This window comes from Camponotus floridanus, unplaced genomic scaffold (genome assembly GCF_003227725.1).
Source record: "Camponotus floridanus strain SB8 unplaced genomic scaffold, Cflo_v7.5 scaffold86, whole genome shotgun sequence".
In the NCBI taxonomy this organism is placed as follows: Eukaryota; Metazoa; Arthropoda; class Insecta; order Hymenoptera; family Formicidae; genus Camponotus; species Camponotus floridanus.
The window spans coordinates 643,033-658,011 of NW_020229856.1; the positions used below are offsets into that span (position 1 = coordinate 643,033).

Here is a 14,979-nt window from a genome sequence, read left to right on the forward strand (position 1 = left end):
GGAGCGCCTTCCGACAAAATCTCCGTCTAGGGAGTTTCTAGGCTTTCCGCGGTAACAGCCAATCGGAGCGCCGTCCGACAAACTTGCCGCATGTGCGCTACAGAGGTGATACGAGGCTGTGGTTTACAAACGACGAGACGGGCGACTCGAATTCCAAAGGATGAGAATTTTGGCGGGCGAGCGCGTCGCGTCGGGCGCGCTTTTTCGCGCGCTAGCGCAGAAGGCGGTCGTCGTCGTCGTCATCGTCGGCGCTGCCGCTGCCGTCGCCCTCGTCGTCTCCGTCGCCCCGTCCGCCTTCGTCGTCGCGCCTCGCGCCGTCACCGTCGCGCCGTAAAGGATGCGATGACTGTCAACGCGGAAATCGGCAATCTTGTATCGCCATATTGTTCGCGCGCACGTTGTTGGCGTACCAGTGCCGATAATATCGCGATAGGGCGAGTGTCGGGTGGACTGAGAGAGGACGCGTTGACGAAAGGTAATAAATAGCGCGGAATCGCCAGACGATCCCGAGTGAGAAACGCTAAACGGCGTCGCGTTATTACGTTAGACGTGCGCGCACACACGCGAGCGAATCGGAACGTGTAAGGCTACGCGAGCCCGCATATAGTAATAGAGCAGGAACGCGCCGAGGCCAGTTTCGACGCGAATCGATCGTCCTTCTCTCTACGCACGTACATGTACATATACGTACGCACGGGTGTGCGATTGGCCGCGTGTTCCGCCGATTACCAACTTCTCGTTTTACCGACCCAATATATCGTTTTGCGCCCATTGGAATTCGGACCGCGCGTTCCCGGTGACGTCATCGTCAGGATGGCCCGATGAACTAGTTTCGCCGCGCGACTCTGTCCGCGACTTGTTTTTTCCTCGCCCCCCTCCTCCCTCTCCGTCTCCGAAGAAGGAAATCGTGACGCGAGCGATCGCCAAGTGTCACGGTCACGGGTGAGTTTTTCGATAACCAATCGACGACGGGTTTCCTATAGGTTTCCTACAGGTTTTCGAGTCTCCTTCCGTATTTTTGGCCGCGCGTCCATTACCTGCGCTTCATCTTGTTGTCTCTCGTCGGTCGCCGTGAGTATTTCCATCGACTTTTTTTCCTCCTCCCCCGTCCAGCCATCCACCCACCCACCCTCGCGCTTTCTCTTTCCCCCGGCTCGTCGACTTTTGCCGCATAAGCGTGTCGCGCTTTGACAGGACGCATTTACGAGAGACGATTCCTCGTTAACGTGTAATTACCCCATTTCCGAATTCTTGCGATCAAATGTCGAGGAAGAGAGGGACGCGCAAACGCTTGGCTCGAGTCTGACCATAGTTAGGTTATCCAGTCGTCGTATAAAAATATTCGTGGACGCGATCCCCCCCCCCCTCCCTTTGCGAGTGTATCGTCCGAAACGAGAGAAATCAATCTGCGGGTACGTTATTAGCCTAATATTATATTTGTCGTATGACAAATTTTTGAAGCGCATCGATCGGCTGCGGGATAGTAATTTTTTGAGCTTTTAGAAACGTTCTATTCCGCAGCCAGTTAATGTGTTTAAAAAATTTGTCGTACGACAAATGTAATATTAACCTTACACGCGCACGGAAAAAAGGCGAATGTGAATTAAACGAGTCCGCTTTCGTTTACTCGCAATTTATTATTGTTGCGCGTTGAATCGCAACCGATGTAATACGTCGCGAGTTAAAGTCAGTTTAGTCCAACATTCGTGTACGAGTTTCGAGGCTGCGAATACTTGTGCTTTTCATCGTGACATTCATTTTTCGCGATGATTTTTCCTTATTGTCGTTTTTATGCATTTTATATCGAAGCATCCGACTTGTTCCGAGATGACAAGGCGCGAGTTCTCTCGTTGCGAGGCAAAAGTATCAGGTATATTAATTTCGCGACTCGTTTCACGTATGACTTGTCGCCTCGATGATGAAATATATTTTATATACGTTACATTACATGTATATTCTTCTAAAGATGTACAGTCGCAAACTCTGTCGGGCGCGTGGACTTGAGTTGTAGTTGACGGGATTTTGACGCGGGGCTATTTTTACGATCCTGATCGATCTGATTTCGGGACGCCGATGAATCGACGATGCGGATCACGTTTGTCGCAATGTTTCGCGAAAAGAGAGGAAAAGTAAATGTAAACATGTTGAAATGCTCATGTGCGACATTTGCGAATATTTTAATATTATATATATTTCATCGCATTCGTGCCTTTGGCGGAAGATGCGATATCGATCGGTGTCTTCTCTAGCATACTCGATGAAACCTTAAGGTCGTCGATATACGTGTACCGATATCTATCAATTCTGTATTATATAACTCGCGAATCGTCTATAGTATGTGCGAGTTATCGCTCGAATAATTTTTTTTCCTTTTTTTAAAGAAAAAAGTTTTTTTTCTTCTTTTTAAACGTCGAATCTCGAGAAATGCTTGATAAAGCCGATAATCTTTAATGATTCGTCTCTTGATTCGACATTTGTGTGTGCTCGAGATGATCCTTGAAAAAGCGCGACTAAATACGTATATTAATTGCGAATGGTACTTGTGCCACTTTTTTTAACCTCGCCGGCTTAAATGCCGGTTAAGTAAACGAACGCAGCCGGAGATAAATTGCTGTCAAATTAATTAACGGCAGCAAAAGGAACCCACGCGTTATGTCATAATTCCCGTGTTTCTCTTGTATAAGTTAATCAAATTGTAATCTATTTCCAGAATCCGCTGATGTCGCATATGTCCCTCCTCGTTAATTAATACGTTAATGTTAAATTAAATGATGCAAAAATAATTTCCATACAGAAAAATAATATATATCCCGATAATCTCTCTATTGTTAAATATATAGTATGTAGTATATAAATTAATCTAATGTAATAATGATAGGTTAGACGAACGCGAATCGTCACGCGTTGCTCGTCAGGGACATTATCTCGATTCTATAATTATTATCGTAAGTAGTTCAAAGGATCTTCGAGAGTGTTTATCGCGATTGAAATATAAATAAATTTTCGCTTTACTTGTCTGTTAAAACACAATGTGTTATTAATTACATATTGGCGATTAAAATAAAATTTAATTAATATCGTATACCGTATACTCTATCATATAACGAGTTAATATCGTGACATTTTTCGATCGCGTCATTTTTATTCGATTATCCTTTACACTATTATGTAATGATATCGATTTTACCGTTGTTGGAAACACTCGTCCTGACGAGTATGCGGCAAAGTATGTAATTTGCCGCAAAAGTTACGATTGCGCAACATATAATAATCTGTTTTACGTTTATTTAAACACGTCTATCGTTTTTTTCGTCAGCGAATTGTTTTAGATTTCGGCGCTGTTCGACTCGTTTCGACTCGGACTTTTTTTTTCCTACGAGATACATCGTCGAGTTCTCGACAAATTTCGTTCGATTTACTGAAAAAGTTCGCGCCTATATCGCCGTAAGAGATATCGAAAGTCAACGAGATATCTAGAGATATTGCAAATGAATATCGTGTTGAATTATTCGACGATTGTTACGTTATTTTATGCATCGCGGATCGTATTTACGCGCGTCGAGGTTATTTTGATTTTTAACGGAAATTCGAGCGCAAAATCGTGGCACTCTTGAGCAAAGTAAGAGTTTACGTGCACGCGCGCCGCGTAGCTTTGTAACAAAATCCGAAACGACACGGTTTATATTGGATTCCGGCCTTCTACTACGCATCGGATTCTGATGAAAAGTGGGACGGTTGCCAAAAATCGCTCGGGAAAAATTCTCGGCGTCGAATCCGCGATCTATCGACGCCGGCCACTTTTCCGTTTTCTTCCATTTCCTCGACCATTAGGACGATTATTTATAGAAACGACAGATATAACGACAGTGTTAGCGAACGAGTGCCGTCGCTCTATTATTACAAACGAAAATCTCCTCGCGGCTTTTTTGCATTCGACAAATATAACTCGTGTCCTGGCGAATCGCAAATCCGAATACACGTTGTCGAGCTTTAATGCAATCAGCTGTGACAACGGATCGTTCTTCGCTATAGCGATTTTTCACACTTTTGTAGAAAAGATCATGCGAGACGAGGTCGAACGAATTTGTCGTATCGCGCGCCAAGACGACGATGATCCTTCTCGTTTGCCGCCCATAATTATACAGGGTAGGCCATTTTAATCTACGCATTGAAATATCTCAAAATCCATAAGTTTAAGACAAAAATGTTTCAGACAAAAGTTATATGGCTTGACGGGGGACATAAGATGGTGCCATTAGTTTGACTTCGAAGAGTCACCTGAAGGTAACGTGAAGGTCCCCTCCAACTTTTTAAACGGGACACCCTATATACTTTTACATATTCTTGTAGCTTGCCTCAAGAGCTTTCCAAAACACTATAATAAAGTATTTTTTCATTGAGTACTTTCCGAGTGATGAAAAAATACTTTTCAGGTGACTCTTCAAGATCAAACTAATGGCGCCATCTTATGTCCCCCTTCAAGCTGTACAACTTTTGTCTGAAACATTTTTACCTTATGGATTTTGAGATATTTCAGTGCGTAGATTAAAATGGCCTATCCCGTATAATGTGTCAAATGTGCCATGCGAAGACCAAGTATGAAGCCCAATTATTACTTATACGCGCGCGTGGGTAATAGAGTTTCCGACACACGTACGCTTTGAGCGATTATCAAATTCACTTTGGATCAAAGCTCTCCCGAGAGAAACGAGAGACGGCGCGTCTTCTCGGAACCATTCGGTCCTCGAAATGCTGTGTGTGCGTGTGCACGTGTGTCGAGAGAAAAAAAATGCCGACGTTGAAATCCGTGATATTCTGTTAATAAAATATTACGCTTTATTTTTTAGAGTTGGCGTGAGAATAGTGTGCAGTAAAATGAATTTCAGGCACTCGACGGAGAAACTCAAGGAGGAGATTGGCGAGTCGGGACGCGCAATGTCGTATCATCGCAGCGGGCAGACGGGCGCCGTAGCGGTGTCGTACAGCACGAGTCCAATGCCGCATTCGCCCAACCGGAGATACTCGAGCGGGACCGGTAGCGGCGGTACCGCCTCGTCCGGCATCGGCGGCGCGACGTCCAAGTTCAATACCTACCGGTCCTCCGTTGCCGGGACCTCCTCGCTCCTCGACCGACCCACCACCAGCTTCTACTCGCCGTCCTCGGCGGGTCTGCACTCCAGCTACATCTCCTCGGAGTACAGGCGATCCTATTGCCCCCCGTCAAGGTTGGTACGCATCTCGAGTACATCTCGAGTATAGAGCTAGAGCGGAAAATGCTAGGAAATTGCGAGACGATAGACTTTGCGTATGTCTTTCTGTAAAATAATACTATCCTTGAAAAGGCCTTTGAATAGGTAATACTGGATATTTCAATGAAATGCACATGATTCTTGCCTTTTGACTTTTGTCTAAAGTGGACAATTGAACAAAATAGAGAGACTCTTTATGCTGAATTAAAAAGAATACGTTTCATTCAGCCACGTGGATGTAGAGCATTCGTTGCACGAGTTTAAGTAGACTCATTGTCAGTTGAATAGATGGAAATACCAAGTCAAGAATCTTGTAATTACGTATAGAAATAGAATAATCTGTTATAATGATATAACTAAACTTAATAACGAATCGACGCGCTGTCCCGCAAAATGTTAAATTAAAATGTGACAAAATGTGTTTACATAATCGATCGACTCTGCAGCTTCTATTCGTCGGCTTCTATCGGCACGAGCATCCGCAGGAACTATTCGTCGGAGTACAGTCGGTCCAACTGCTCACCTGCAAGGTGAGCAATCTCCGACATAGGCTTTAGAAGGATTGACGGAACACGAAACATTTCATTTGTCTCACGATGCAGATGGAATTGATAGTTGACATGTCTACACAATAGCCATATAATACTAACCGATATCAAGTTGTTTGCACCTTTATAATCAAGAGAAAGAGAGAGAAAGAGAGTGAGAGAAATAACTTTAAAATTCTATACGATAAATTTAATATCGTTTTATTCTTTTAATAATACATAATTACATATTTCTCGATGATGGTAGTACAATCATTTATCAAGTCTTGTACATTAAAATTTAGTAACTTGCTTTTATTCGCGTTATTATAATTCAATTACAAAGACAGTGAGAGATATATTCATACATGTGAACCGACAGTAAAGGTCTAGGTCAATCGTAAATGGGTCGCGCGCGCGCTATGTTTGCTACTTGTTATTCCGAATCGGATAACTTTATCCCTTTACGAAATGAAAAGCAACCGCTATAAAGCAGTATTCGCGGCTATTATCGAGGGAGCGCGTGGCCATATTTATCGATTTTAAATAAGCACATTCGCGCCATGAAATGTAATCGTAGACCTTGACCAAGATTGTGTGCAATATTTGTGTATATGTGTTTGCTTTTTGAAGAATATTTTTGCACCGAGTTTTCTTTCGAGTCGAATTATAATATGAATATAATTGAATTACGAGACTGTCGCATTTTTGTAAACGATATCGCGAGTCGATTAATAAACAACTTTGATATCGACAAGGTAGAATAGTTTCGTTTAGCGGAAACGTTTGGATTTCAAACATGCGCGTGTCAGTCTCTCTTTCTCTCTCTCTCTCTTCGCCAATAAATACGAAACGTCTATACTCTACACTCTCCTACACTCGCGCGCATTGCACAACGCAATTGCGGAGAGTGTAGGAGAGCAGACGAAGCCCTGGCCGCAGGCCCAGTTTGACGAGAAACACGACGATCGCAATATTCTTACATACATCTTGGATGAATTTTACAGATCAGTCTCATCGTCGTCCTACGGCGAAACGGGTGGCGGTGTTGCGACGAGCACCGTCAACGGCACCAGCAGCGGCAGATACTCTTCGACCTCATCGTCCTCGAGAGAGCGCAAGATCGACAACGTCGATGCGGCCGCGGATATTATCAGCAGGTACTCGCCATCCAGTTACGTGCCGAATATTCAACGTCAGCAACAAGCGAGTAGCGGCAGCGCGCATCACTGGAGGCATCGTTCGACGTCGTCGTCTCTAAACGAGTTGTTTGGCGGCGACGAGCGCGAAGCGGAGCGCAGAGATCTACGTCCAGAGTCTTCGCTCTCCTCGTCGTCCTCCTCCTCGTCGGCCGCCGTCGCCTCCACTACCGGCGCGGTCGGTGGCCTATGGTCAAAATCTACAAACAAGAGAAGACCGATACCTACAAACAGCACGGTGCTCACCATAGCTGCCGGGCATGCACGCGCGGACAGCGCCGCGTCTCTTGCCGAGGTAACAAACATTGTCGACGACGATCATATTACGCGTAAGCTAAACGACGACGACGACGACGACGACGACGCTAACGACGACGACGACCACGACGACGGTACCAAAGACATTAACGACGATCGGCACAACAACAACGGCAACCTTGGCAACACCCGGCAGGATAGCAACGACGAGGATATCGCGTGCGGATACGGCGTAAACAACAACGACAACGACGACAACGACGAGGACGGGGACAACGACGACGATAACAACGACGACGATAATCTCAACAATCATCGCTTCCATCAACAGCGCCACCACCGATCGGACGAGGTCTCGCCCGCTAAGCATAATCTTCTTTCTCCCGCCACCCCCGCTGGTGGTAGTGGTAGTGGTTTGATTAGTGATGTTAGTAGCCTTGACCTGTTAACTAACCACGCGACTAATACTCGTAACGAACTGCTGATCAATAACAACGCTCGGAACAAGGTGACACAAGGGGAGGAAGAAGGCGAGATCGCGACGAGCAACAAGGTAACGCGCGGCGCCGACGATATTCCGTCGATCGTCACGTTTCTGCAAAATAATTGCATCAACGACCGAGATATTTCCGAAGATGGCGAGAAGGAAAGGAACGATGGCTCGGATGCTTTTGGCGGAGCGCCGCCGATAGACAGCGTAGCCGGCAGACCGTCCGTTACGCACGGCGACGATCCGTCCGTTCCTTCGACGTCGAGGAGAACCGATCAGTCTGCTCTCTTCTCCAATACCGGCCACCAGACATCGTCCCCGACAAATCCATCCACGGCGCATCAGAGTATTTATCGCAGTGTCAACGAGCAATACGTGAGTGCGTTTGTAAACGTTTCGGTCTGATGCAGGGTAGATTATATATATATATATATATATATATATATATATATATATTATATATAATTATATTATATATATATATATATATATATATATATATATATATATATCTATATTTTTCTATTACGTATATACTTTATATTAATTTCCGTCGTGCTGTACCGTGCTCTAATGTTTTCAAAATGTTGAATTCATAATTACACGAGGTTGGATCTTGCGAGAATCGGTAGTAGTCGAAAGCGCGAGTATAATACAGGGAGATCAAGATGCTTGGACATTTATGTAAGACATGTGGAATCGCGTTAATAATTCTCGCAAAAATGTATTGAAAATCGCGTGATTCGCGATATAAAATATCTATATTTTTGTCAATAATCCAAAGAAAAATTCTGTTGCAAGGATTTTCTTCTTCGATACGAAAACGGATTTCGTGCCTCGACACATGTCAAGGGAAAAGAATTACGCCGCCACACGCGATTCGTTTACTTCCCGCCCATCTCTATTACGACATCTCTTTGCCCTCTCGCCGTCTTTCCAACTAGAGTCTCTTCAAAGTTAATCGCAAGCGTCGCTGCGTTTTATTAATAGCTTAGAGCTCGTTCTCTCTTCTTCTCGAGTTCCTTGGGAGATGGAGGACTACAGTATTTCGCGGTAATCTACGATAGACTTGTCTTTCCAGAGTTTGTACATTTGTTCACGCAAAGATTATTTCACGTAATCAACAATGTATCAATAGTAATAATCGCGATCGTAAAGCGAGTGAAGCCATCATATGTACATTAATTGCGTCTTTGGCTCATAAATTGTTTGCGATTGTCCCGGTTATAGAGTTTACGCGAGTTGTTTAATGCATTTGTAAAAAAGTATCGACATTCCAAGTGTCCATTGCGTTTAAATAACAAAATGACGTTTGTGAAAAAAAATAATAAGTAATAATTTTCGTCGCACGAAAATGATATTACAAGATATAATGTCATTAAGTAACGTTTATGATTAACATACATCGACAGGCGTGACGAGAATGAATCATTTTTCGTTTATTCGGATGCACGCGCGACGCATTGCGTGCAACGCGAAGAAGAACATTTTAAAATCGTATAATTGTGAGAAATGCTATTCTTCGAAATACTATTTCTTGGAAATTGAGTGACCAATCGTGTAAACTGGCTCACACCCAGGCAATAGGATGGGCTTTGTGGTGTCTGTGGACAGCGATAAGCCTCGTGTCCGCTTATGCCTTTTTCCTCGGCATCGCGACACCTTTGATATCCTATAAACGTATTTCGACCAGAATTAATTCGACACGCGTCGATAATTCGGCGATAATTCCGCTCCGCTCCATTTCGCATACCGTCCAATCTTCTTCGTTTGTCTCACATTCACAGGTGAGTACTCGAGAGATTGCGAAAATATTTTTCATTTGTCAGTTTTCCCGCATACTACCGACTAAATCGATCGCTTTTATTTTTTATAAACTAAAGACACGTCATGTTAACATTTTTTTCTATCCCGTTTGTAAATGTATTTTAATAAATGTGTAGTTTAATAAATGTAGCAACGTTCACATACCTGTACGTGTGCCTAACAACAAGATGTGACAAATCTAATTTGCGCGTTTTGTTTCTGTAACGTAATTTGTTTGCCGTCCCGCTTAAGCCTTCTCTTATCGAGCAATATTTCATCGATTAGAATCAATGAAGGTTTTAGATACTTGTAGAAAAAAATGACAACTTCTCAAGACGACGATATTTACAACAATCTATAGACTGTGCCCTCGTTTAATTAACAATCATTATAGAGCAACTTACGTAAATAAATAACGATGATTTAATAATTTCTAGGAAGGAAATCCGACAAATAGATCAACACGTAATCGTCTGCAAATTTCGCGCGATGAACGATGTGGTCTAAACGGCTTACGGAATATTGGAAATACAGTGAGTATATCTTAACGAAATATATGGTTTCTTTCACCTTGGCCACTATTATATATAGTTACTTGATGCACGTATCATTTTAGTGTTTCATGAACAGCGTGATTCAGTGCTTGAGCAACACGAGACCTCTGTTGGAGTATTTGCTGAACGAACAATATCTGGCCGACATAAATACTACCACGTCGAGCATGAAAGGCGCTCTGATCAAAGCTTTCAGCCAAGTGATCCACGAATTGTGGGAGGTGGGCGGTGATCACGTGGTAAACACGACCGCGCTCAAGTCTCAGATACAGAGATTCGCGCCACGTTTTATGGGTTATAGTCAACAGGATGCTCAGGAATTTCTCAGATACTTGTTGGAGGGTTTGCACGAAGATGTCAACAGAGTCACCACAAAGCTACCACCCATACACGGAGATATACCCGATAGTTATACGTAAGTGTAGATTGTATATTTTTAAAAGCGCGTATACATAACGGTTTGATTTTTACAACAAAGCAACTAAATTACTATTTTATTTAGGGATATGCAAAAAGCGGTCGAGAGTTGGAAACGTTATCTTCGCAGCGAAGACAGTATGATAGTCGATGTTTTCGTCGGGCAATTACGTTCGTCTTTACATTGCACCTCTTGCGATCACGTGTCGGTCACTCTCGACCCGTTCTGGGATTTAAGTTTGCCAATACCAGGCAGGAGTGGTACGGTGAAGCTGAGTCAATGCTTGGAGCATTTCACTCGAGAGGAGGTGTTGGACGGCGACGAAAAACCAACATGCTCCAAATGTCAAATGAGAAGAAAGTGTACCAAGAGCTTCAGCATACAGAAATTCCCGAAAATTTTGGTAATTCGTATCCTTTTTTTCAAATTGATATCGATAGTTATATAATTGAAATTTGCGGCAAATTTCGATGAAAACGAAGAGCGAGCAAAACAGATTTAGTTTGTATAAAAGGATATTTTCCTTAATATTCTATCTGTTAGATTTAAAACGTTTCTCTCCGATGGAACGTTTCCGCGGCAAGCTGAACGTGATGGTGGACTTTCCGTTGACGGGTTTAGATCTCAGTGCCTTTGCCGCCCCGAGAGTTCCGGGCTGTACATACAATCTGTATGGAGTAGCGAATCATTCGGGTACGACGTACTCTGGTCATTATACCGCGTACTGTAAGCATCCGTACTCGGGAGAATGGCACGAGTATAACGACAGCCGAGTGTCTGTCGTGTCGTCACGATCGGTCGTTTCCAGTGAAGCCTATGTACTGTTTTACGAACAACAGCCTCATAGTTCTCACTTGTAACCTTACGCCACGTTAGAGAGCTAAACACAACCATCTTGCCTCTCTCGATACCTCAACTCAGCCTCAACAGCCTAGTAAAGAAACTCTGTCTTGCGATATATCGAAAAGCGACTAAACATTGAAACGGAAGCTCGGGCAGGTCGCGATCGACCTTGTTGGCGATGAGAGAATCGCGTCTCTTCCTGCGATACGTTTCTGGGTATAACACACGGTACAATGTCCCTTTATATGAAGATGCAAGATTATGGGATCGATAATTGGATATATAATTAATGATTATACATACTTTATACGCACTTGACACGGGAAATGATTTCCGCATATCAAGTTTAATCCGTATGAAATTATTTATTTCTTTTTTACTAGCAAAGACTATGTTTTGCGAGATAATTTACATTGCAATCATGTTTGTGAGATAGGGCGATACGTTTTTATTTATTATTTTAATCGCACGCGCAGGACTATAATAAAGCACTGTTTCGATTGTTTGGAAGAGAATAAAGAGGTACAACGATACAAGTCGCCAAAGATTGTACACACACACACACGCGCATACTACGCATAGTGCTTCGGATGTCTAATTACTTTAAAATAGACGATACATATATATATATATATATATATATATATATATATATATATATATATATATACATATATACATAAAAAATACATCTCCCACTCTTCATTAAACACATTATTGTGGCGCGACATACGGCTATTTACTTTTGTAAAATATTTTGTTTAATATAATCACGAGTCACACGAGAGTTATTTATTATAATTTATGGGAAGAGAGAAAATAAAATAATATATTCGATAATTGACAAATATATATATATATATTATACATACATATTATATATGCTAATAAAAATGGTAGATTACGGGGAAAGGAGAATATATTGTGTAAATTTGCGAGAGACGAAACAAGAGAGAGAATATTGTACTCGGACCGGATGGAAACAGGGAAATGCGAGGCTGACGCGTCATTTGGCAAGGTTCCTCGTCGACCGATCGCGGTCGCCAACCTTGACGTATTCGGAGCGCGAGACACGTGCGGCGCGATCGATTCGCAAAAACGCGTTCGCGCCTTCTCGCATAGATGGCGCCGGCGTCCTTTTAGCGAAACGGCCTATATACGAGCAGAACCTACGCGTCCGCGCGGAAAGACGCGGCTTTAAAAATCCATCCGGTTTTCGCGTATTTCGTTCCGTTCTCTCGATATTTTCGCTGGAATTTTCTCTACTCGTTTCCTCCGGTCTCTTTCCTCGAAGCGACTTGTCTAGAAGGTGGTCGAGGAGGAAGCGAGCGATTGGCGGTAAACCGACAAAATTGCGATAAACGTCCGCGCACGCGTGCAATATGCATACGCGGGGAGACAGACATGTTACGCGAGGAGGAGGAGGAGGAGGTGGATAGAGTCGATGTACCGCGTCTACCGCCACCACCGCCGCCACCGCCACCGTCGCCGTCGCTGGCCGCCGCTGCGCGTCCGTCCCGTCTCGTCCCGTCCCGTACGTCGTGTCACGTCGCGTCGTCGAGTAAGGTCGTCTCGCCGGCCGCCACCAGAGGGTCACGACCACCCGCGAAAAGTCTCGTGTGCGTCCGTTCGCTTCTCCGCGCGACACGCGTGCTACGCCTCGAGAGTGAAGAGTCTCGCCCGCGTTTCGCTCGATTTGCAAAAATTGCCCTCTCTCTCTCTCTCTCTTTTTTTCCTCCGACTGCATCGCGCGTTGCTCTCTCTCCTCCTCCCCCCTCCCTCCTTCCCTCCGAGAAGAGAGTCGACGTCTCGGTTGAACCCGGTCCGTCGTCTCGTCCGTCCGTTGTTCCGCGCCGTCCTCTTTGTCGCCAAGTGCTCGTAATAGGCCGGAAATCGCGCGTAGCCCGTCACGTTCGGCCGGCGGAGCGATTACGACGCGTGTCGTGCGTCGTGCGTCGAGCGCGCGAATCGGTTAGCGATCCGGTTAGCGGTGGCTCGGTCGTTTCGCGATACGTTACTGGCCGACTGGTCCGCGCCAACGAACGAGAGAAAGCCCGGAGCCCGGAGCCCGGTCTCGTCGAGTTGAATCGAATCGAGTCGAGTCGAGTCGAGTCGAGTCGTCTCGTCGTGTCGGGTGTGCGTGAGGGCAGTGATCTCTCGTCGGAGAGCGGCGACCTGACGACGAGTGCCCGATAGATGTAGGATATATATATATATACAATATATATATATATATATATATATATATATATATATATATATGTATATGTGTTGTATATATATATACGTGTATGCGTCGAGAGACGCGTGAGAGACGTCGCCTGTCCTCGCCGCCTTGGCTCCCGTCACCGTCGCCGTCGCCGATGTGGATGCGGACCGATTCCCCGAGACCGAGATTCATCGAGACGCGCATCTCGATCTCGTCGCAGTCTCGTCCCAGTCAACGCCGTCGCCGTGGCCGTGGCTCGCGATGAGCGCGAGAGCGAGGTAAAGGAAATTTTCAGAGTAAACTCGAGTCGAGTCGGCCCGTTGGCCCCGTCGAGAGAGACGGATCGCTCCTTGCACCTCGTTACGCGCGATGCAGCGACGCGATGCGCCATCGCCTCGCGATTCGATAGGATCCAAACAATTTCGTAGACGCGGACGTTTCTCCCCGGTATATTTCAATCGTTTCAAATTTGCCGATATTCTTTTTGGAGGCGACGTGATTTTAAATCGAGAGGGAAACGTCGCTTCGTTTGTCAAGTCCAAGATTTCAATCTCTTTGCCGCGCAATCTCTTTCTCATTCCGATTTATGCACCCTGCTGATTAAAAATTACCTACTTTCCCCATTCGATGCGATTGATAAATATTTTTTTGCGCGCGAGTAAACCGGCTACACCAAGTGCGTATTGTTGGTTAGAACGCAGAAGAATGTGAAACCGGTGGATAACCTTTTTAAATATCTCAATAACCCTTTTCTAATGAGAAAAGAATAATTAATTTGCGTTCAAAGCTATCTCGAGCTATCGCTTCGATTGCGCGGAAAATATTCGCGACACTCTTTTAATCGTGCGCGTATATACGATACATGTATATTTAAGGTTAAAGTCAACGTCCTGGATTAGAACGAGAGAAACGTAAAATGCGCCACGTTAATCTGTCAATTTTGTCGACGTTTGTTTATTTCGTCGGGACGAAATCTACCAAGCGCTTACGAGCTTAGAATCCGCGAGATTTATAATTTATACAATTATTTCATCGGTAATGAAATGTATATAAAAATACAAGAAATACGAAGCTTTGCATCTCGATTAGCATTTTTCATTTCGGTCAACCAGCGAGGAATTTAATCTCTCGTACGCTACTGGGCGCGCGAGAGAGAGAGATCCCGTTTTATATATTCCATACATATATTTCTCTATTAAAGTATTAAATCGGGATAACGCCACCATTTTGCCGCGTTGTTTAGCTTTTCGTTTTGGGCGGAGCCATTGACCGCAACTGCGAGGAAAGGAACTTTTCCAGCGTTTAATGGGCCGTTCTTACCTGAAAGAGAGCCCCCTTCGAAACGACCCGTACGTCAAATGCAGCCGCGACTCGCCGCGGTCTGTCGAGTTTTTTTCTCCTTTTTTTTTCCTTCGAGAGTTCCTTA

At 44.4% G+C, this 14,979-nt stretch overlaps 1 protein-coding gene across 5 annotated transcripts; it reads left to right on the top strand.

Annotated features, from left to right (window-relative positions):
• Positions 1 to 212: 212 nt before the first annotated feature.
• Positions 213 to 11,904, top strand: LOC105252891 (ubiquitin carboxyl-terminal hydrolase Usp2-like). Of its 5 annotated transcripts, none has more exons than XM_025414639.1 (8): positions 213 to 475; positions 4,848 to 5,225; positions 5,696 to 5,779; positions 6,784 to 8,098; positions 9,967 to 10,062; positions 10,146 to 10,498; positions 10,586 to 10,911; positions 11,045 to 11,904. In XM_025414639.1, the coding sequence occupies exons 2-8, from the start codon at positions 4,876 to 4,878 to the stop codon at positions 11,359 to 11,361; spliced, it is 2,841 nt and encodes a 946-aa protein (XP_025270424.1). In that variant the 5' UTR covers positions 213 to 475; positions 4,848 to 4,875; the 3' UTR covers positions 11,362 to 11,904. The 5 variants fall into 5 exon arrangements, with proteins under 5 accessions (XP_025270424.1, XP_025270426.1, XP_025270425.1 ...); XM_025414640.1 differs by having other exon boundaries at positions 214 to 475; positions 4,887 to 5,225; XM_020028046.2 differs by having other exon boundaries at positions 218 to 475; positions 6,784 to 7,585.
• The last annotated feature ends 3,075 nt before the right edge of the window (positions 11,905 to 14,979 follow it).